Source organism: Pseudochaenichthys georgianus, chromosome 21, assembly GCF_902827115.2.
Source record: "Pseudochaenichthys georgianus chromosome 21, fPseGeo1.2, whole genome shotgun sequence".
In the NCBI taxonomy this organism is placed as follows: domain Eukaryota; kingdom Metazoa; phylum Chordata; class Actinopteri; order Perciformes; family Channichthyidae; genus Pseudochaenichthys; species Pseudochaenichthys georgianus.
Window position 1 is genome coordinate 27,700,856 of NC_047523.1, and position 22,958 is coordinate 27,723,813.

At 41.3% G+C, this 22,958-nt stretch overlaps 1 protein-coding gene across 4 annotated transcripts in view; it reads right to left on the reverse strand.

Moving 5' to 3' along the window:
- The window catches only part of LOC117466935 (ATP-binding cassette sub-family C member 4-like), a 37,408-nt gene that overhangs the window by 12,587 nt on the left and 1,863 nt on the right, over window positions 1-22,958 (reverse strand). Inside the window, exons 5-24 of one of the 4 annotated variants that reach the window (XM_034110449.1) lie at window positions 22,807-22,896; window positions 22,520-22,683; window positions 22,291-22,416; window positions 21,872-22,121; window positions 21,669-21,776; window positions 21,371-21,460; window positions 19,672-19,863; window positions 19,453-19,547; window positions 19,274-19,360; window positions 19,065-19,161; window positions 17,874-18,098; window positions 17,032-17,163; window positions 16,840-16,877; window positions 16,459-16,553; window positions 15,879-16,025; window positions 10,064-10,143; window positions 3,563-3,713; window positions 2,652-2,771; window positions 2,420-2,530; window positions 2,187-2,287 (exon numbers count right to left, since the gene is read on the reverse strand). In XM_034110449.1, the coding sequence (XP_033966340.1) occupies window positions 2,187-2,287; window positions 2,420-2,530; window positions 2,652-2,771; window positions 3,563-3,713; window positions 10,064-10,143; window positions 15,879-16,025; window positions 16,459-16,553; window positions 16,840-16,877; window positions 17,032-17,163; window positions 17,874-18,098; window positions 19,065-19,161; window positions 19,274-19,360; window positions 19,453-19,547; window positions 19,672-19,863; window positions 21,371-21,460; window positions 21,669-21,776; window positions 21,872-22,121; window positions 22,291-22,416; window positions 22,520-22,683; window positions 22,807-22,896 (2,499 nt within the window). Of the gene's footprint in view, window positions 1-2,186; window positions 2,288-2,419; window positions 2,531-2,651; window positions 2,772-3,562; window positions 3,714-10,063; window positions 10,144-15,878; window positions 16,026-16,458; window positions 16,554-16,839; window positions 16,878-17,031; window positions 17,164-17,873; window positions 18,099-19,064; window positions 19,162-19,273; window positions 19,361-19,452; window positions 19,548-19,671; window positions 19,864-21,365; window positions 21,461-21,668; window positions 21,777-21,871; window positions 22,122-22,290; window positions 22,417-22,519; window positions 22,684-22,806; window positions 22,897-22,958 lie in introns of those variants that run through there. The other 3 variants (XM_034110452.1, XM_034110450.1, XM_034110451.1) reach the window with 3 other exon arrangements.

Sequence of the window (22,958 nt, forward strand, 5' to 3'; positions counted from 1 at the left end):
GATTGTATAACCTCAGCTCAGTGAGGTAAGGACTCTCTCAGTGTTTAGATAGTTCACTTTAGTGTAAGTTATCTCAGTGGGTCTCAAACGGTTTGGTCACCATTTATGTAAACAAGTATTTGCGAGGAACACATTTATATGATCATTAGCCGATAGTAATTAATAAAATAAGAGAATAAATGAAAAACGGGTATGAAATACTATAGGACAGTAACACAAGAATACAGTTTAAAAGGGGAGTGATTAGTAACATATCCATAAAGAAAAAGTAAATCTGTGTTCTGTTTCATATGGATGCTGAGAGATGTAGGCTAACCATAGATCTCTTAATTTTGCTCTCAAAGTGCACCAGATTGATGCGTTTAACTTCAATATTTTAAAAATAATCTTCCCGGGGGAGCATGCCCCCAGACCCTCCTAGAGGAGGTTAGGTCCACCCCCACCTAAAACATGTTCACATGGATAGGATACTAAATACATTTGCACACTTTTTATATGGTGGCCTATGTCCATATGTTTCTGTTTTAGTGGTTGTGCCACAACCGTGCATGCATGCACAGGTCATAGGTACGCTAGAAAATAGCACTACACCCCTGCAATGTGTGTGAAAGACAATAGGCTTTACAGCATGTTTTTTTAAATTGAAGTTGCGTTGGTGTTTGTGTGTTGGTTGTTGACGGCAGTGTGTGCCCCCCCTTGGTAAATGATTGCCCCCCCCATTCGATTTGTTCTAGAGCCGACCCTGGCGCCGAGGCTTCGGAGTGTGTGTCGAGTAATCCCCGAAGCTTTTTGTGAAGCTTGTATCGAGGCTTGTATCGTTTTGGGCCAGTGACGTCACCGATGACAAACGAAACCTCGCTGACCCCTCAATACCACGTGACTGCTTCAGAAAGTGCTTTAGATCGGTTGAATCACAACGCTCATATTACCCATGGATGTATAATAAGAACCATATAAATATTACGCTTCCTGACTTGCACCCGGGCCCGGTGACACGATGGAATTAAGAGAGCTCAAACCCTCACTTATATAGAGGTCGGAACATGTCATAAGTATAAATAAATAAAAGCATAAATAAATGTAGGAATAAAAACATGAATAAATAAATAAATGAATAAATACAGGAATACATAGTATTCCATTTTTTCAGATGGATTCAGTGCGTGTGCTGTGGCTCAGCTGGAAAGCAGTTGACAATCAACCGCAGGGTCCCTGGTTCAACGACTGTTCAATACGTCTTTTTTGTTGTTTATAAAAGCTACAGCTAAATGAGATAATGTAGTTAATAAATGTATTCTTTGATATGGTTTAGCCTTTCTCAGGCTACAACATGGTTAAGTTTACGAATATTATTAAGGCATACAAATCCCTCTTTGCAATGTTTACCAGCCTCCTTAGGCTTTTCAATCACAATCATTAAACTGGAATAAATACAATATTGTTAACATGAAAATATGATTTAATGTTCATTGTTTAGAGTTATTCTAAGGCTTTACTCATTCGGAACTCGGTATGAGATACAGCACACTATTGAGATGTCAAATCTGCCTGTTTTACACACTTTGGCCAACAGGGGGGTTTGTGTTCCGATGAAGCCCATGATGAAGCCTCATGAGATGAATCCTTTTGCGAACCAATTGGCTGGAAAGCTGGAAAGCTTCAAAGCTTCATAAGGCTTCATCTCGCTATCACTAGTCTTTAGTTGAGTTCTCATTTATATTCTTTGAGTTACCAATGCTAAGAATGCCATTGCTGGTTGTTGCTGGACATCTTGGTAGGCCGGAGGGAAAGATTCACCACTTAAATCAGAACACTTAAATACAGGAAGTGGCCAATCAGAATGTACCAAGTGGCTGTCACATCATAGGGGGGATTTTCTAGATGAGATATATTGGTAATTTATTTTAGTTGTATCAGTTTGTATTAGTTTTATGTTCCCTCTTTTGTTTGATCGTTAGAATATCTATACTGAAATATTATCTTTCTTGTTTTGCTATGATTGAACTTTAGGTGGTAATATGTGATTTTGGTCACCCCTTGGTTTGATCGGCCATTTTGAATTTATGGGTCAAGAACTTGTATTGTGATTTGTTTGTTAAATGTTGGGAATAATACAAAAAAATTCCATTACATGATCCACTGAAAATGATCCACTGAAAATATAACCTGCAGTTCAAAGTTCTCACCATGTTCTCGATCTCTGCACTCTGTCTGACACCCCACTGGAACATGCCTGTAAGTGTCACTGCATAAGATAAAGCCAGACCAACTGCACCCGGTTCTAATCCTGTAGTATCAGAGAAAAAAAAAGCAAACATGCAGTCACACAGTCATGCAGTCACTTATCATTACAGTTTCACTAATAAAGACTCACATGTAAATAATAATGTCTCGTTGTTTATCAAAACCCATACAGTACCATCCCTGAGGTAAATGCAGCCAAAAGCAGTGATGCTCACAAAAATTGAGCAAATTCCATCAAGACGCACGGCAAACCAGCGAGAAGTGGTCAGGAATAAGAACCAGGCCTCTGTTGAAAATATACACACAATGTAATCTCTAAATCGCTAAATATTGCTGATACATACAAATAATAACCATAATTAGTATGAATGGCTTTCTATAGGTATGATGAAATGTTTTATTCTCACCAGAGTGAAGATCTTGATATTCATCAAACATTTGCTGAAACCTCTCCTGAATTTTGAAGGCACGAATGGTGCTCAGGCCTTGGAGAGATGAAGAAAGGTGGGAGAATACGGGGCTCCGAGCTAGGAAAGATAATATATATATATATACGTACCACATGTTTTAGCTTTTAAACAAACATGCATCTGTAAAATCAACTATCTATATTCAACAACAACCTTTTCCAACACAAATGCATTGACTATTATATACTAAAAACATAAAACATATTTTCATTAATTCATCATGCTTTTATAACTGACTGCTTCTGTGTTGTGATAAACGGTATTTCTAATTAAGTTATTATATTATAATCTACTTGGTGTTTTTAAGGTTCTCTTCTTAATATTTTCTCCTTCAGAAGGCGTAGACAAAGAAAATATGAGCTGGTTATAAATTGCAAAACACGAACTGCGTCATAAACACATTTAAAACGCCCCTCATGTCAAAGAGTTTTGATTTAGAGAAAGGTTGCAATAGAGTGGTCTTTTGTTTCTATTTGTTAGGCTCACAAAACCATAGACAAAACCTAAATGTTTCCTCTGGGCTTTTTATTAGAACTTTTGTTCTTTAAGATGATGGAACCTGTTGGCCAATGTGCATTTGGGCTCTCAGCCCAGAATAAAATAGACGAACTAAAGCCCGCAATGGCCTAGTCATGCCCACTTGGCATTTTTCCCATTGTATGTGATGTCATGAACTCCCGTCTCTTGAGGAAACTGCGTGTGGCCGAGCCATAGGCCGCCGCCACCTTTAGCCTTTATGCTAATGACCATGGCTTTCTTCAATGGTCTATTAGCATTCCTGCAGTCGGCTTTTGTCTCTTACCACAAATGGACATGCCCACCCCACCACCAAAAAAAAAAAGAATTACTGGTAGACTCTAGGCGCTTGATGTCTCTGGAGGTCTGAAGGAAGTAGCATCGCAGAAACAGGAAGCCAGCAAGAAGTGGAGCAACAGGAACAAGGATCCAGGGGATGATGATGGCAGCTACTGCAATCACTCCAATGACTTGGAGAAATACCTGGGACAGAAAGATAAATAGAAAGGAGAACAATACTAAACAAACAGCAACAGAGTCAACAGCTCCACTGCTGCTGTGGTGGCTACCACCAGGGAAGCAAAACTATTTATTTAGGCTAAACAAGATAAACTCTTTCAGTTGTATGAGTGTGAGACCATCACAGATACACAGAAAGGTAACAGCAGGTTGTGGGACTGAGGTTATGTGACTCACAGTGTGAAAGGAAAACGACCACAGCGCTAATTCTCACTTAGTAGCAGGTGAGAATTTACCACTTGGCCACTGCAGCTCATATCCCTGGCTCCCTTGGGCCCTCCCTTCAACACTTCTGGCCTTTAAGCCTCCCTGGCAGAGCAGCCAGCCAACAGCCCGGGCCACAGTGACTGGCAGAGGGCTCTGGGAACCACACTGTGGGTGTCTGATACATCACACTCTAACCACACAGCCCTCAACAACACAGTGACTCATCACCCACGTTAATGGCTCTGTGACACATCTAGACCAGGATACCAGAGCTGCCTGAGCAGGATAGGAGGCAGTGAGTGTGACGACACCAAAGCACTTTGTTTAGAAACGGAATCTGATAAAAACATCAATATGATTATATAGAAATTATTACCAAAGCCCACCTGTGGTTAATATTCTCCATTGTACAGTGAATTTTGTGGTCCTTATACTTTTAGATGGATAGATATATAGATTGATACTTTAATGATGAACTTGGGACTGGGGAATCAACAGATATATATATGATATTATAAAACGGACAAGTCAAATCAAGCAATCTGATTGGTTCTTAGCCGTGATATACTGAGCGTATACCACGGGTAGAATTGTAAGTTACTTTTCACAACAAATCAGTATCCCTCCACGTCTGAGAAAAACAGTATACCGTTGGGCTGAAAAGCAAACTGCTTGCAGTTGCTTGCAGTTGTCGACCCTCCGCTTCGCGTCGGGCCGAACCACGCCCCTTAGCTGTGATATAATGAGCATATACCACGACCTGTCGTGAGCTATTGCTTAAGTATACTGTATATCATCTTAAGTGTTTCCATTTTAAGCAATTATATACTTCTGCTTTAGTACATTTTACTGGCAAATGTTTTTTTACAACTTGTTTTATATTTGTATATAATAGCAATAACATATCAGTCACATTGGTCATGTGGTAGTAGTTGTACTTTTGATACTAAGGGGCCTACATCTTCCTGATAGTATTTCCATGCTTTTAATTGACTAGGATATGTAATGCAGATCTTTCAAGTTTGTTTGTTTGTTTGTTTGTTTGTTTACTTTGTGAAGAATATTTGTTTCTTAAATTAATGAAGGAAATACTCCTTCCACCAGTGAACATTTAAGACACGGTTTCTTCTTAACTGAAAGGTATACTGTGTTACATATTTCATATTTGATTGATACAGTACATGATAAAACTGAAACCTCACACCCTGAAATTAAACACATCCTAAAAGATGAATCCTAAGACGTGGAGATTAAGATCGTGCTGTTACCTTCATTGGTGTCAGACTAGCCCAGAGAGATGAAAATTTAATTTAGCACCTTAATTACGGATGTTATCTGCCACTTAAGCACACATTTAGGCATGATCACTTTCAGTGTAGTTTCCTGATGAAAAGCTACTCAATTCCATTTGCAGTTCCGATAAGAGGGTATTACTAGTCTAACCATTGCTGTAGTGGAGCCCACACAATCAAACAGTGAGTGGAGGCTACTGAGCACAACTGATCCCAAGAATTTCACAGTACATAAGTTTCAATCTTAGCCTTGATGGAAGGCTACCAGACTGCAAAGTGAGATGGTGACACACGAGCCATTACTGCATGTTATCCAGCCTTCCCTTGAGGGGATCAAATATTAACTGAACAAATGTCTTATCAAATGAACTGTTTTTCTTTCACTCTCCTGCTGCTCTTTGGTGACACAGCGACACTGCTCATTCAGGTTTGCAGATTGGGTTATTTAAATTATAATTGGGCCCATTTCAGTGAGGGGCCACGGTGGTCCGAAACAGGCTTATCTGACAGTGGGGTCATCTGAGGCAACAGAGGAGGAACAGGAACCCTAAGATAGGAGTCTTGCCTCCTCCTGCTCCCCAGGGCCCTCTGTCGTCAGGGCCCCGTTTGATGTGACCCATTTGCGTGGTCTGCCGCTTATCATGTCCGCATCAGGAACACCGTGGCCCCCCACCCACACTACACACAGATGACTCAGATAAGTGATCCAACAAGCGTACACCTCACCCCCTCGGACCACATCCATATCTCTTATGAAACCACACAGGAACAGAAAACTCCCAAAGCCACATCCCGCTGCACATAAAAGTGGATAAAAGGATGAAAGGTTTTGTGTACAAAATGTTTAAATAAAGAATTAGCGCTAATTGCTCTTAAGCAAGAAAAGAAAGCTTCTGCACGCATGTGATTCAGTCATTCGAGCACAGTGGGCGCACTGCTGTGTCCAAAGACCATTGAGATATCTGCTGACCTTAATTGCTTTATTTTCTCAATGATTCTATCAGCTCTTTGATGTCCAAGAAAATGCAGAAAATTGAAGTTAATTGCTATATTTGTGTTCGGCAATGATAGCGACTGTTGTTCGGCAGCAGAAAATAAACACTTGCCTTTAATTAAACATCCCTCCGGACACAAAGAATCAGTATGCTTTTTACAACGCCTTATTCATCCTCCCTTTATTTACTGACTGTGTGCAATATTTGCCACTGTGAAACAAAAAAGAGAGCAAACAAAACAGGAAATGAGGGGGAAGCATTGCAAAGAAAATTCCTCAAAAGAAGTCCTCTGTCATCGCTGGAATTTTTTTTCTCTCCACACTTTTCCCTGACAGAGCTGCACAATAAGTTGCAGGGGTCAGTGGTACTGAAACAAAAAAGGGCTGTTCCACTCGGGCTCTGGAACAAAAGAAGAGACCCAATCCATTCTACTCTGTCTTTGGGCTTTATTTTAGCATTAAATGCCCAGATGCCATGCCCTTTCTTCGGGAGAAATGACTGTGGAAACCTCCCTCACATTTTCCCTTTCTGGGCCATTTTCACTTCATAAAGCTGCAGTCAATGTGTTTTGTGTGTGGTGAGGAGGGTCTGACACATACTGTGGTGGTCTCAGTCGCTGTCTACATTGGTGGCTCAAGTAGTCCTAGGATTAGGCCTTTGTGTGCTGTGAAAAGGTAAAAGAAGTCACTTATTTGGGCTCAGTCAAGCTGCTGATTTCCAACCCCATTTTGGAAATAAGAGAAAGGCTTTGAAATGCGGTCTCTCACTCACTCACTCTCTCTCCCTTTCTCTCAACTATAAATCACTTGTGTCCAGCAAATGCATTCATTCAGCCACTGCTCTTTTCTCTCTCTCTGTTAAAACAACACAAAAACATTTTCAAATGTGCAAAGAAACAGCAATTCACCAAAACAAAAGTACTTGGCAGAATGCAGAGAATTCATTAGGTTTGTCATATTGACATGAGGTGAGAGTGTAGATTAGTAGATGGGACTTTGTTTGTTAAGTTCCCAGGCTCAAAGCACCCTGTATGTCTGAGTCAGAGAAGCTGAGGTGCTGGACCGCAGCATCATGGGAGACCACACATACCCACATTGAATGCTATATTGCTGGCCAATGCTCGCCATCAAATGACCATGTGTGGTATTTCTGAGTGGCTGGTTGGACACACCCATAAGCAGACAAAAACACAATGCTGTTTTGTGGTGTAATCAAAACAATCTAATTTGACAAATAAGTACATAGAATAATTAACATAGTTCCTCTTTAGGCTTATCCCCTTTCTGTGTCACAGTTGTTTTACTTGTGCACTGCATGGAGACGATTGCAATGTCATTAAACAATGGTCAAAGGGGGATTTACAGCCTACATGTATATATTTCTGCACAGGACCATCTTCTGTGTTTCTCAGGCTAACCTGTGTAACGCCTGGAGCCAGAGCATTCTTCACTTCTTCTGTCACCCGCGTGGTAAAGAACCAGAGAAAGCAAGTGAAATCCCATCCTACAGCACTCACGGTTACGTCAGCAGTTCTCATATCCCACAAAGCCCCTGAAAAGGCCTGACACACAATGTGCCACAATATACAGACTCACACAGCGATCCACCCGCCAGTGTTTTTAGACAATAGCCACCTTTGCTGTGTGTTTGTGTGTGCTAGGTTTGTGTCTGTATACCACGCACTACCTCTTCTTCTCACACGCACTATAAAGTGTTATATCTTTTCTCGAGATGACTAGGTTTTACTGCTGTACAATTGATTTATGAGCTACTGTTTATGCATGTTTATATGCCATACACAATGCACAGACCAGGCTAAGTCCCACTTAAATGAGAGTAGCTTTCAGCTGGTGTCTTACATACACATGCTGACAAACTGAATTTGCGTGGATGGTTACGAACAACTGTGAAAGTAGCTATGGACCTCACAGTAAGTGTTGTGACTTGGTCAAGAGCCTTCACACAAAATCCTTCACTGAAAGACCCCTGAACTCACCCCTTATTGTCTTGCCCTCCTCCTCTGACCCCTCTGTGAAAATAATGGCAACCCAGGATTTAAAGGTCAAGTCTACACAAAAGCAGGCAGTCCCCGAAGCCAGAGGTGTTTTTAATTGACATTTCTGTCTTTGTCCCATGACCATAAAGAGAAAAAGAGAAAAAGCCTTTTCCTCCATACACCAAATTACTACTAAATGAGACCTGTGAAAAAAATAGGGTTATGGGGTGTAACCAGGTTCACCCAGCTAGAGGGAATCCCCTTGTCAGGCGGGGCAGTGTTGAGAGGCTGAAGGCCTTACTCCACCAAAAAGGTGGAGGCTCTGGTGCAAATCCCTGCACAGAAGCGGCATCTCCCCATAGAGAAAGATAAACCAGTTAGGGCATTGTTTATGAAGTTTCACTTTATTCCCCCCTGACAACCATTTAAACAATGACTATGGGGAAATGTCCCTCTGCGAATGAGCAACAATAGTCAGGATCAGCAGCTTTTCTGCACGGCTAATACTTTGATAAAAAGAGTGAAAATCGTCCTTCCTGAAAGCATTAAAGACCGCTCCATGAAAGACACCTGCAAACAATAGCAGAAAGCAGTACAAACTGCTGTATTCTGTTGAAAGGATGCCACCTTTGTCCCAAGTCACAATCACTTCCCACTTACTCACCACAAAAAGACCAGCAGAAACAATCAGAACATCCTGTCTGATTGAAAGTTTGCCCTTAAGTTACTAAAAGCTATTCTTCACTACAATGCACTACAACATAGTAATGTCTCTTATATTCCAAGAACAAGCAGGTAATATCTTATACTGTTCAAGTCATACTTGAAGTACAGTGAGTACATATGTGCAATACAAGTCTGTATTATGACATACGCTACTTTCACTGTTTTCATTTCAGGAGCTATGCGCCTTCTGCAAACTTATTATTTTACCCCAGCCATTATTCAGCTTATTATCAAAATGAGGGAAACTATAGCAGACAAAAAGCTTTTGTGCATATGATCTTTTGTGCTTTCAGCATTTAAGATGGCTTTTGTCTACTGTGAGATGGGTATCTGCCACAAACATCACTCAGGCATTGTGGAGGGGGGATTCGTTTTCAGCACGCCTTTGTTCTATTCTTTGGCCCTAACCAAAGAGCCACGCCTGCTCCTCTACCTCGAATTGTGCAGCGAACATTCCCGTCTTTGTGGTGCTAGGTGCATGAGCTGGCTCATCTCCGCAGGCTTTCGTGGGAGATGGCTGTCACGGTGGCAGGGTGGCATTTGGTAACCTTACCTGGTTATGCACCAGGGTGGCCCTTGGCTACCAGGCCAGAAGACTGTAGAGCAGTACTGTAGGTGAAGTCCCACTCTGGATCTGTTCCAACTGACCTGTCCCCCTTTCCTCTCTACCACGCTTCCAGGTTCACTCCTGCGAACACATCGCACGCCTGCTGCTCACACTTCTTCTCTTTGCCACTCAACTCATCATCCTCGTCACCCCCCTCCCCGCATACCCACTGTTTTTCTCCCCATCATCCCCATCATCCTGCAGCCTTTATTTCCTCTTTGGTACCTTTCTCTCTCCCAATCACTTGCTTACTCCCCAAACACATTCTCTGAAGATGCCGCTTCTGTTGTGTCACACTGTGGGAGCCACGCCCTCAGCCTATGTGCACACTTTTATTAAATCTGTGCAGGCGCTGGGCCGCGCTGGCGGGTAATCCTACAGTAATTGTTTCCAGATTAGGGGACCCGGACCACAAAGCAGGTTTAGCCAGGCATGAAATGGCCTTCCCATGCTGCAGCGCCAGCGACCAAACCTGCCGAGGTGAGACTCACCTGGATAAAGTCCACAAACGTCCATGGGAGCAGAGAGTCCAGGTAACCGATGTCCTTCGAAAACCTGTTGAGGATTCTTCCTGGAAAACAACACAACACAAAAGGTCCAGATTATAAGACATTAGAGTGGATATACTGTATGTAAGATAGAATCCCACAATTGAGAGCAGAGTATTCTTTGATTGGTTATAAAGTGTAGCCTTTGTACATCTGAATTATTGGAGACAAATAAGATATTGTAATGTATTTTGTAGTGAGATATATTACTGTATTGTGCAATTTAATATGCAGATAGAAATTAGAAATAAAATCTACATCAAATGCTAATATTGTTTATCCTTTGGGAATTCCCCTCTGTTATCCGCTGATAACGATATTTAGTCAGTTTCAATTTCCTTGTACTCACTTGACTATTGAGCAACTGGAAATGGGTATTTCTGTTACCAAAGTCCCTTCCAACTTAATAGAAAATAGCTTATACACAGAGTGTGATATCAGATGAAAAACACAGGCCTATTTAGAGTAAACAATGAATCATTATTTGTATAGCATTTCATAAAGACTGCCCTACTCTTGGCTGAATACACGAGGGAACCTTTTGTTTGGAAACAAAAGGGCAACAGAAGCTGTGTACCTGCCTTTATGTTCTGACTGGCAGTGTCAGTGACGTTAATTGAGTTGCCTCCAATCTGCTCAGGTGTTCATTATTTTTTGTCTGGTGCTTCGCAGGTGCTGTGGCAGTCCTTTATTGTGACCATGTTAGTAACTCTGCTCCCCTATTCTGATCCCACAGTACATAAGATTACACTCCAGTTGCTTTCCCACAATGTTTACAGCAGGGTCAGTGAAAGTAAATCCCTAGGCTACACTTCCTAAAGGCAGGAAATACAGAAAGGCATTCTCTATCTCTGTCCCTGAAGGAAGAACTCAGACTCAGAGGCAGACAAGAAGTACCAGAGCAGTGCCTGCAGTGCCACAATAGGAAAAATGGCTACAGGTAAAATAGAAGAAGAATTGGGAGGGATGAAACCCTCTTTAATGGTCACAGAGCACAGCACACACAGTGAAATGTGTTCTCTACATTTAACACATCCTAGTACCAAGAGTTTAGTACTAGGAGGAGTGGGCAGCTATTGTATAGCGCCACAACAACCAGTAGATATACAGTATTGTGCGTAGTTTAATGTATATTCACTGTCAAAACAACTCCCAAATGGTGTCATAATGTTTGATACAGCTATTAAGCAACCCATTGTCTCTCTTGGTGATTAAGCAAACAATATCAGTTTGAAGAGAATATAAATAAAGCAGCACTCGCATACAGTATTTAGCGTAACAATCATGATAAAGTGAAACTATCCCTGCAAGCCCGCGGAAGTGTTAATCCATGCTTACAGAATAGGCTATGTAACAGGGTGGGACTTGTTACGGGACCAAGAGAGGAAATGGCTGAGCGGCACATTGGCAGAATGTGGCAGAATGGCACTCTGGAGGCGTGGTGGAGTGGAGCCATGGCACCACTGACCTAAAACTTGCCTCGGAGCCTCCCAGTCAGTCTTATGGAGGTGGGCCCTGTAATCACCTCTCTCCACGGCCATAAGCAGCTTACAGCTTTATCCAAAACGCCGCTCCCGCCTAAAAAACATGCATGCAGACGAGGCCGGGCTCCCCATAACAGCAATTGCATAAACCCAGCCAGAGCATTATTCCCCGCAACAATCCAGCAATGCTCCAAATCAGTACTGATTCAAAGTCAAGTGGCGTAAGCATGTTGTACACTTGGAGGCAGACTAATCTTATTCACAGTGTTAGTGCCCCTTTAGCATACAGACATCCTGAGGGGAGGGTTCATGCAAGGGGGTAGAGCTGCTACTATACTAGTGTAGAAGATCGCTGCTTATGTCTGGGAATGGGGGGAGTATTTGTCAAACTGTGTTTGCGGAAGATCCAATAATATGTTATGGAATTTTACTGTCTAAGCCATAGATGACCTAAATTCATGCATATCTGACAAACAATGCCAGCAAGAAGAGGATAGGTTTCTCTGGGTTACATCATACCATGGTTAGAGGGTGTTAAAACAGAAAACATCAGTCAGCTATCAGCTGTTTGACAAGCGGCTCAGTTAACAGAGAGTTTCAGAGGGGATGAAGTAAAGGCCTTCTCCATCCACCGCGGACTATAGAGGGGATACATTACAGTGATGCAGTTACACAAAGACATTCACTGCATGGAAATGCCTATGAGGTAAGATCGGCATGGGACAATGGCTTCAATCACTATGGGTGGTTGTCAACAATATCACCTATTGTGTAGAAAGGGGTATAGACGTTTCAGGATATCAGCAGCATTACTATCAAACAATTTCTCATGGTTTAAGACTCCAGGGGTGATTTGCACCATTTTTTCAGGCTCAGGAAATATCAAGCCCTCCCAACTAAGGTGGCCCCTTAGGTGGAGATATTAGGAAAGCAGGGCCCCCAATCACAGTTAAAGAAGTGGAACAGTGGGGTCCGGCTGGAGCAGGGCGTGTGGCAAATCGCTGTTCCCTGTAAACATCAAGATAAGGGGACGACTCAGAGCTGCTCCATGTGTGGGCCCAGTGCAGTTAGAAGGGCCTTTCAGTCAGGCAAGTGTGATAATGAAGGAATACCGGGGAGGGGGCTGCCAAGGCTGGAGGTGGCACAGCTCACCTGCACTTCCATGAAGGGCCTCGGGCCTGGGGCAGCCTCCCACCGCCGGCGCCTTGCTGCCAATACTAATACATTCTAAATCCATTCTCTTCGCTCACACCACCAGGCTCCTGCAATCTCCTCTGCTTCCCTTTCATGCAATTAAATAGTGGAAGTGCTGAGCGAGGGGGAGCCCTATCAGCCGTACTGCACACACACACGGCTCCATCTCCACATTCAATTTACACACCTCGATATCATCATCCTCTCTGCAGTACTTCCTCGACTTCGCTCTTAACACTCTTGCATCCAAGACCTGAAATACAGACATTAAAAACATAGCCTCTGTAGACACAATTAGAATCTCACTTCACTGACTACAGAGGATCTAATGTTCCCTGCATCAACAGCAACCGAGTGACACCTGGCACTGAGATGGCCCAATATGCCGATGCTAAGGGGGACGGTAAAGGTGTGTGTGTGTGTGTGTGTGTGTGTGTGTGTGTGTGTGTGTGTGTGTGTGTGTGTGTGTGCGTGCGTGCGTGCGTGCGTGCGTGTGTGCGTGCACTGAAACTCCACTCCTTGACTGTGCCGATGAGCTGAAGCCCTGGCCTGCAGTCTCTGAGGGGATTAGCCCACTCAATGACACTAAATTACAGGGATCAACATCAGCTCAACACATCCACCGCTGTCTCTGCTGCTCTAACTGGATCACATTTGGAAGAACAGCTGTACATATTTAAAAAATGTAGAAACATGAATATATTAGATTATATAAATTCATATAGAAGAGCAAAAATCAGTCCGTAGTTTTATCAAATTCATCTGGATGTCTTCCTACCATATATTATCGTTACAAAATATAAAGGTTTAATCACAAAACTCGGAAATCAACTATTTCCACACGAAAGATAACACATGATTGAAATGGCGCAGAGGCATTCAGTGTCTGATACGGAAGAGCGACAATGCCTCTCCATCAATCATAATTCACCACTGCTGTACTCTATTGTTATAAACCACATTCACAGAATAACAAATAAGACCTTTGTGCAGTGACGCTTGAAATGGTAACCTTTCACTCTGTGGACAGCTATCAAACACTGGGCCTGTTCAGCAGCAGTGCACCTATCACTTACACATATAAACAGTTGTCAAATCCTTAACAACACATCGGCACACAGCAACACATGGCTCACACTTATTGCATGACACAAGTAGTTGTGGAAACAGTTGTGATGGAGAAGTGTTATTGTGTGAAAGAAGAATAAATGGTTTAGACAGTAGCAGCGCGATAAGAACCAAAGAAGAGTGAGAGAAAAGTGGCAGAGCTGACAACAGCTTTTTACTGGTCTTTTCTGTTTGGTTTCCCTCAAGTAAAGGAGTCAAAAATACAGAGCGAGAGAAGAAAGGAAAAACGTAAATCAGTGAAAGTCATTTATATTGTCAAAAAAAATGTCACGGTCATGCTTAATCTACTGTTGACTGGACAAAGGACAAAAGAAACCCCCTCTCTGGGACAGTTGTCTACATATGCAGTCAGACACACAGTGTTGTTAGCCAGCCTAGAGGCCAAGCTGTAATGACTGGACTGGACATACAATGGTTACTGATAGCCGCACAACAGCAATCAGATAGCACTGTCTGTTAAGCCTCTCTTTTGCTGCACTATTAAACAGATTATTACATTATTCAAAGTGTTTGTTCTCCTCCCGTGCGTAGATTACAAAGCAGGGCACACCCAGATAAGCTGCCAGGTAGTCCAATACCTAACACAACGGCAGCAGTAAAAACAAAAGCCAAAGATTAAGACCTGTGATGTTTGCTCCAAACACAGCTATGCAAAGGGAAGCTTTGTCGCTGCACCCACTTCTAAAGCGAGAAGAAACCGCAAGCTCTGAACACCCTCAAATCATATTTAGACTTGTGTTAGCAGCTTATTATGACTCATTATACAGAAACAAGTTTCCTTCTTGTTGAGAATTCCCAACCGAGCTGATTGTGTAGTACATGCATGTCACTATGAAGAGATTAGGCTGAGTAATTATCTGCTGACAGGTGAACCATGCTCCAGAAACATTTAAGTTATCAAAGTGGGCCACTTGACAGTTGACTTTGGATATGAATGACAGATTGTAGTGACAGTACTTCACCTTTTTAAAAATAATGAATACCAAAACACCATAAATCTAAAACTACAAGAGGAGAAAACGCTCTCAGTTGTATTAGTATATATTTAAAATGGTAGTGAAAAACACGCCAAAAGGAAAACCAGCAGCCCTCCCTGAGTAAAGTCAGGCGAGTTGGAGTGTTTGCTCACTTTCCAAATCTTGTCCATCTGCCTACTCCATTGAGCCAGCAGCTCCAGCCTACAAAGCTAATGAAATAAATCGAAGATTTCTGATAATGCGCACAAGACAAATACGTCCGTATTTACACAGCTCTACAGTCCAAACACAACACTGAACAAGATCTTGTGCAAACAGCATTTATTCAATATGATTGTTTGCTTTTTGTTCAAGCTCACAATAAAAAAAGATAACACTCCCTTTAGTCATTTGTAAATACATTACGGCTATATATAAAGTCATATCTCAAGGCTTTTTGACTGAATTGGCTTCCTGGTTACACAGGCATTACTTCCCAGCAGCGACTTTTGTGTTGCCAGTTTCTTCAGATAGATATTAAAACCTATAAATCCCACTTACAGAACAACCTATAAGCATGTGTGACTAAATGTACAGCCTTTATATTAATTATAGATAATAATAGTTATACTGATTAATTTTCAGATATGCATTTTATTTATATATAGAAATGACAAACATTCCAATAATATGATTAAAATATAAAATATTTGAATTGTATACAATTTTACATTTAATCTGAAAACTGTTATATTTGAAAAGACAAGTTATCGTACTTTTTATATCTAATAGCAAAAACACATTTTGGAATTGAAGGCCAAGTTAGTGGATATTTGTAAAGTGGATGGAAAGACGAGAAAGTAAGTAACAGTCTGCTCTCTAGTGGTGAGACATTAGAACAATAAGCTCAACCTTAGGCCCCAGAGGATGTTAACGTCTCAAAAGCATCCTTTCATTCCTGTACTACATAAATCAGTATTGATGAGAGTCACTTACCAATTGGATTGATATCAAAAAAGTGTACCGAGGTCCGGAGGATGGCGTTAAACATGCTGTTGTGTAGGGTTTGGGCCGCGCTCACCAACACATTAAAGAAGACCAAGCTGCGAAGGAAGCCGAACACTACTGAAGTGGCTGTTAAACCTGACAAAAGCACAGAAGAAAAATCCATCAACACACTAAAATATTTCCCTTGTACCTGTTCCAAGGTCAGCTATGCATTTCAGTTTCCATTATTTTGTATGTTGAATGGCATAAGAAATGACAGAGTGTTCCACTTAAGTTTTGCCTTCAAATGATGTTCATTTTTGTCTTGAATGCTGAACTGTCCCAGTGAACACAAAGCCTGATAGAGTGAAGAGGCTAGGAATCACAGGGAGACAATCAGAGCAATCCAACAGGAGAGAAGAAGAAAGGCACTGCTATCTCCCTGTACAGCTGAGGCCCATGCACACATACACTGGGCCTTGAAGGCCTTGGTCCACAGCCAAAGAACTGTGGATCTGTTCATTGAATGGCTGGCATATTTAGAGCCTCAACAGTACACAAAAAGCAGTGTGCGCTCAGTGAGCTTCACCTGCGTAAACACCTAGGTACAGGTCAAGGTCCAGCTGCCGGGGGAGGCTGCCATTGAGGGGCTTTGTCACATTGATGTGCTTCTGTTCAGAGGCCCTGCAAGACAGCCACAAAAGAACCAAAAATCCACAAGGACAAATAAACACAACAAATAAAGAATGCTGCAACAGGAAGGCACTAAACAGAACATTCCTCCTATCCTGAAGCACAAGGTCAGTTCAACAAGTGACAGATAATACCAAGAAAAACTGTTTGGTTCAGCCTTCTTCTAGCAAATCATCCACCATTTACAGTCTCTGGAAATAGTCAGTTTGCCTTTCAATACATGATATTCTTGCAAGCATATATGTGTTCACAAGGTGTATCATAAATAATATCTCACCAGCATGCAAGCCACCAGTCCTGCAGGACAAATGTTATCTAAAAAGGAAACACAAAAAACATGAAATTAACATTCATCAAGACAATTTATTACAGTATTCTCTTTTGTCTAAAAATGACTAGATCGATTATATGTTGTATTTTACTAAAATGCATGGAACACACACAAATTGAATTGAAATAATGGACTCACATGTGCTAGGACATTGAGTAAAATGAGGATGAAGAGGACCAGAAAGTTAGCGCCTGCCCTGAAATACTTCACATACATACGCAGGCCGATGTTTCCTTCTGAGCGGCTCTCCTCCTCTGTTGGTTGCACTACCTTCAGATAGACACTAGTGTCAGTGAGCAACATTTAAGATCAGGCTCGAATGAGCAGCAGGGAAATGTGAGCTCCTTCTGCCCTCTAGTGGCTGCCAGAACTCACAACAAAACCTTTTCATACATTGGGATTGCTATACACATATGCTTAAAAGGTCCCCTATTATACTGTTTTTCATCAATATATGAAAGGTCTCAGATATATACAAAACATGTCTCTGAAGTGTTTGGCACGAAATACCAAACAGATAATTGTAGGATCCCATAATCCCCCTGTTTCAGCCCTGTTTCAAAAGTGCTGATTCTCTGTCTGTTACTTAGATGAAAACAAGGAGCCCCTCCCCACGCCCCTCTGAGAGATTTGGTTAAAAAGAACACAATGGTGCTCTAGGAGGAGATTCAGGTGATACGGTGAGGGGGGGGGGTTACCTTGGTTGGTGATTGGCTAATGGTTACACAAGCCAAACAATTGTTATGACATCATAAAGTGGCCAAAATCTGATCAGCTCATTTTCAGACAGGTTTTTATACAAATGGATCAGGACAAAAGGTGAGCAAATCTTTTTTCCCCAAACTTTCAGGATGTCTTTACGCAGTTTTATGTATAAAAGACATGAAAAAGTGGATTTTGCATAATAGGTGACCTTTAAAGTTTGATAAAGTAAGTAAGAAAATGATTGCCAACTTTAAAGAATGATTCAACACACTTACCACTTCGTTTGGTTCTGGTGCCTTAATCAAAGAGCACCGAGAGGAAGATAAGGAAGAGTTAGAGGATATTGAGTTGTCAGAGAGTGTATGGGGGAAGCGGGAGAGAGTCCCAGGGATGGGGGTCTTCCTGTCCTCCTCCTGGTCCTCTTCATCTTTCAGCAAGGAGGTGAAGTCGAGTCCAGAGCCCTGCAACTCACTGTAGGTTCCCCGTGCTACCATCTGACCCTGACAATGATGGAAGAAATAAACATAATTTAGACAAATGCGAGGAACGTTTCAGCTACTGTTGGAAGATTTACCCCTGGAAATGAAACTTTTAAATTACAAAACAATTCTGTACGTTTTTATCCTATGTAATTTCAAAACTCTTATATAAAAGAAAGTCCTCCCACAGACACATCATTTATATATGAAATGTATTTCTAAGTAAGAGAATAATAGTCTTTTCACAAACATTTGTTGAATGTCCTTCACCGTGTTGAAAGTATTGAAATAACAAGAGTCACAATACATATAGCGTAGGACACATATGGAAGTCAAATGAATTATCTAGTTCTGAATATTATATTGTTAACTTATAAAACATCACGTGTCTAACCTTTGAACACTGCACAGAAAGTATTGTTTCCTTTGATGAATACAATTGTGGTAAAAGCTGCTACCAATTCATCATCAATATCTGTTGTATTTTATTTCAACACTGATTGAGATGATTATACGTAGCTTTGAAGGGGTCAGACTGAGAGATCAAATCAAATCCTTTTTTTGTTTTAATAGAAAAACTTGTGAACTACAGAGTGCCTGGCTCCAAACCACAGACAGTCAAAGATAGCAACCAAAGAAAGGCATATTCATTAGCCCTAAGGGTAACTTAAAACTCATTAAAGCGACCTTTAATACCTGAGAGGGTAAGTGTTTGTTACTTAAAAGATACATTTTGCTTGTGTAGGCAGTAGGCACTGAAATGAGGCCGAAGTGATGCTATAATACAGTGACTGTTAACAGAAGTATACACCTTGTGACACATGTGATCATAATCTAAACTATTTGAATAGCACATATAAGAATGCATGGAGACGTACCAAATGCAGATTCAATGCATAACATTTTTTATATTTTATCACCACCTGGTCACCTTTTTAACATGTTATATACAGTGTATTATAAACAAGCACAAACATCAACACAAACCTGCTTTAAGACAACAATCTGGTCCGCAGCCTTCAGATATTGTAGTTGGTGAGTAACCAGTATACGAGGCTTCTTCCTCAAAAGTCCACAAATGCACCTAAAGATATATATATATTTTGTGCTGACATACTTCCATAACTTAGACCTGATCAACTGATTTGTACTGGAGTGATAGACAATAATATTGAGATGTTAATAACAAGACTTACTTTTCAAAGAGGTGCCGTCCCACCTCAGCATCCACAGCACTGAGCGGGTCATCCAGCAGGTAGACATCTGCATCCTGATACACTGCTCTAAAAGTACACACATTATTAACACAGGTTATTGTTGTTATTTATCACTTACACCAAATAAAAATGTGCATTGCTGCTTTTTTATAGCAAACCTTGCTAAGCTGACCCTTGCCTTCTGTCCTCCACTGAGGTTGGCCCCCCTGTCCCCGACCAGTGCCAAGTCCCCACCTGGCAACAGGTCCAGGTCCTGAACAGGGTGCAAATGCAACCCTTACCAGTCATTCACATTAACAAGAAACTCACTTCCAACTAAACTTTACTAACACCTCGACTACACAGTGTGGAGATGCAGCAGGGCATGTGATTCTCACTCTCTTGAGGGCGCAGGCTCTCAGGACTCTTTCATACTTCTGGGGGTTGAGCTGTTTCCCAAAAAGAATGTTGCTTCGAATCGTACCAGGTAGAATCCAGGGCTGCTGACAGGTGTATGTAAGATTTCCTCTGACCTTGACCACACCACTCTCCTGACTCAGCTCTCCCAGAACCACACTGAGGAGTGAGGACTGACATGCACAAACACAGAAGAAATAACAGACCACATGTTTATAACTTTTCTAGGTGTTTTCTTGAGTCTTTATGTTAAGCCAAGCCAATATCCGATTTAGTGCTGCGTACCGGTACGCCGAACCGGTACTGGACTTGTAAAAAGTTTCGGTTCAAGTCCGGTTAAAACCGGAACGTCAGGAACCGGTACTTGGACTCGCAAAAAAACTAGCACTTACGTATATTCTGGTGTCTGTGGTTATTTAAACATTCCCTGATAAACGTTATTCAGCGTCAATAAATGAGTGCTAATCCCAGTGTGCTCAGTGTACAACATCACATGTCATTTCACCTTCGATTTACGGTTTGAAAACGTAGAATTTCGCCACATGCTAATGCTAACCGGAAGTGAAGAATTTTCAGAATAAAAGTTTTAAGTTAATAGTGTGAACTTTCGGTTTTTTCAGAATAAAAGTGATTTAAATTAGTGTTTTTAATTCAAAATTACGCCATATCAACATTGATTTTAATTTCTAACAGTATGTATTGTAGAGTTGTAGAAAATACATGGTGCACAGACAGTACAGTACACTCTGACTGTACAGTCACTAGAGTGTAGCCTATACTGTATATTAGGTGTGTAACAGTGTGATGCGTATAGTCTACTCTACACTCTACCTTTCAGCAACGTTTTAGGGATTTAGGCTCAGTCAGCTCAGGGACTGTTTGGTTACTTTAGTTTGGTAAATGAAATAAATGTTTGAACTTTGTAGTAGTTCACTGTAGTTGCTGTCATAAGTCATTTGTAGACTAAGTGGCACATTTGTACTTTGTAGAGAAATGTAGACACAAGTTGCAAGGGAGCACAATAAACCTGATGAGTTTGAATTTGAGTTGATTATGAGTTAATTTTCAATTGATAATTAGCTCACAATAAGTTCACTTTAGTTACTCACACAACTTGACACAAGCCATGGGTTCAGGTCCGGACTTATAAGTCCGGACCTGAACCTGAACCTCTGGACTTGAGTCCGGACCTGAACCTGAATGTGAGTCCAGGTACGCAGCACTAATCCGATTGCACTAGCTCCGTATTTGCCACACAAAAACAAGAGCGGCCTATTATTCTCGTTATATGTATGTATTTCTCAGTTCTCTCAGTTGAGGAAGATACTGTATAGTGCTGCCTGAAAACAATCTACTGTAACTATCCAACAGCCTGGCTTTAGATAGAGATGCTTACAATACAATCCTACAAAAGCTTTCCTTTATGGTAAAGCATTGTATTTCATTTGTATTTCTTACAAATGTAAACATGTAATGTCTACATTGTATCAGTATAAGCCAATAGCCCTAGTGAAATTGTTTATGGCATTCGACTGCTGGTAAAAAAGTCAAACCTAGCACTCAATCTATGCTGCACTAATAGTACCATTTTGACCTTTATATAATAAACTATTTCAAAGTTACTTGACATGTCACATGTGCAGCATGACTATAAGCCTGAGAGTACAAAACTGACCTGACCTTTCCAGCCCCAACAGGTCCGATTACTGCCACGAGCTGCCCTGGTGCCACTGTGAAAGACACATTCTGTAATGTTGGAGCCTCTAGCATCTGTAAATAAACAGAAACTGTCATGTAATAACTATTCAGACTGTTAATGTCGAATTAAGCCTACTTATACCTCAAAATCACAAGTTTGTCCTCAAGGCTTCACAATCTGCATAGCAACACTCTCTATCCTTACTTGAGGGCTGTAAGGATGTAGCACATGAGCTATGTACAGATAGAAAGGAGACATGTTGCCCACAATAATTCTCACCTTATCCCAATAGCATATTAAGTCCTGAATCTTCACATAACAGTCCTTCTTGTCTGAAAAGGGAAGCCCCAGGTGCTGAGGAGCAACTTCATCGAGCAGAAGAAAAGTCTTAGAAGAAGGAAGCACATTCAGAGCTCTAGTTTACATTGACCGTATTCAACACACACTGGGTACAATAAGGTTTGTGTGTGTGGTGTATTTACCTGAATTCTTTTAACGCTGATTAGAGACTCAGAAACCTTCTCTATAGCAAAAGGAAAGAAGAGCGTGATGGTGAGTCTGACTGCCCCGTAGAGGGAAACAGCCATGAACACTCTGCTGGCAGACAGCTGGTTTCCTGTCAGGACGTAGACGCAGACGGTGATGAAGACGATGATCTTGTTGGCCACAAAGAAAGATGCCATGTTCAGACCGCGCAGATAGGAGCTTTTCATGATCTTGGAGATTTCCATTCTGTACAATAACAGGAGTTGTTGTTAGTAAAAGCTGTTTAACAAACATGATGCTCCTTTTTGTAAGCTAACACAGGCCTTTGCCTTTAATGAGCTTGTTATTAAGAAGATAGGATGTTAGATTCTAATTTATTTTGATAAAAGGGAAAGCAGGTTATTTTTGGCTGTACCTTCTGACCTCATCCACCAATGCAGCAAAAGGCTTCTCCCATCCATACATTTTAATAACACGGATACCAGTGATGACTTCATTCATTGTCCGTATTCTGTCATCTGTTAGGACTGCTGTGTCAGCCCTAAAACAACAGACACACATTGCAGCAACGGCACCAGTACAACACACGCAGTGAAATGAACAATTATTTTCTTGATTTGAACTACAATGTAATAACTTCAAACCTGAGACTAGAGAACAACTGTCCGAACATTGTCTGTACAGGCATCAGAATGAAGAAGACAGCCATACCCGCAAGGCATGATGGGCCAATAGCATACATCAACAATAATATCACAGTTGCAGCTTGTAGAGGCCCGATCCACAGAAAGTGCAAATATAAGGTTACCTGTAAGAAAAAGATGAAAAGCAAAGGATTGGGGTAAGGTATGTATTATTGAATGGGTTAGACATACTGGATATTAAATATGAATTAAAAAAATATAAACATAGCATGCTTTCAGATAATTACCTCATCAAATTTGTTGACATCATTGGATAAGAGGTTAACAATTTGTCCTGTCGTAGTTTTGGCAAATGCTTTGCTGTTAAGACAAAGAGCCTTTGCAAAACAAAGTTGTTAATTGATGTATATGAACCAAAGGAATACGACAGACGATGACA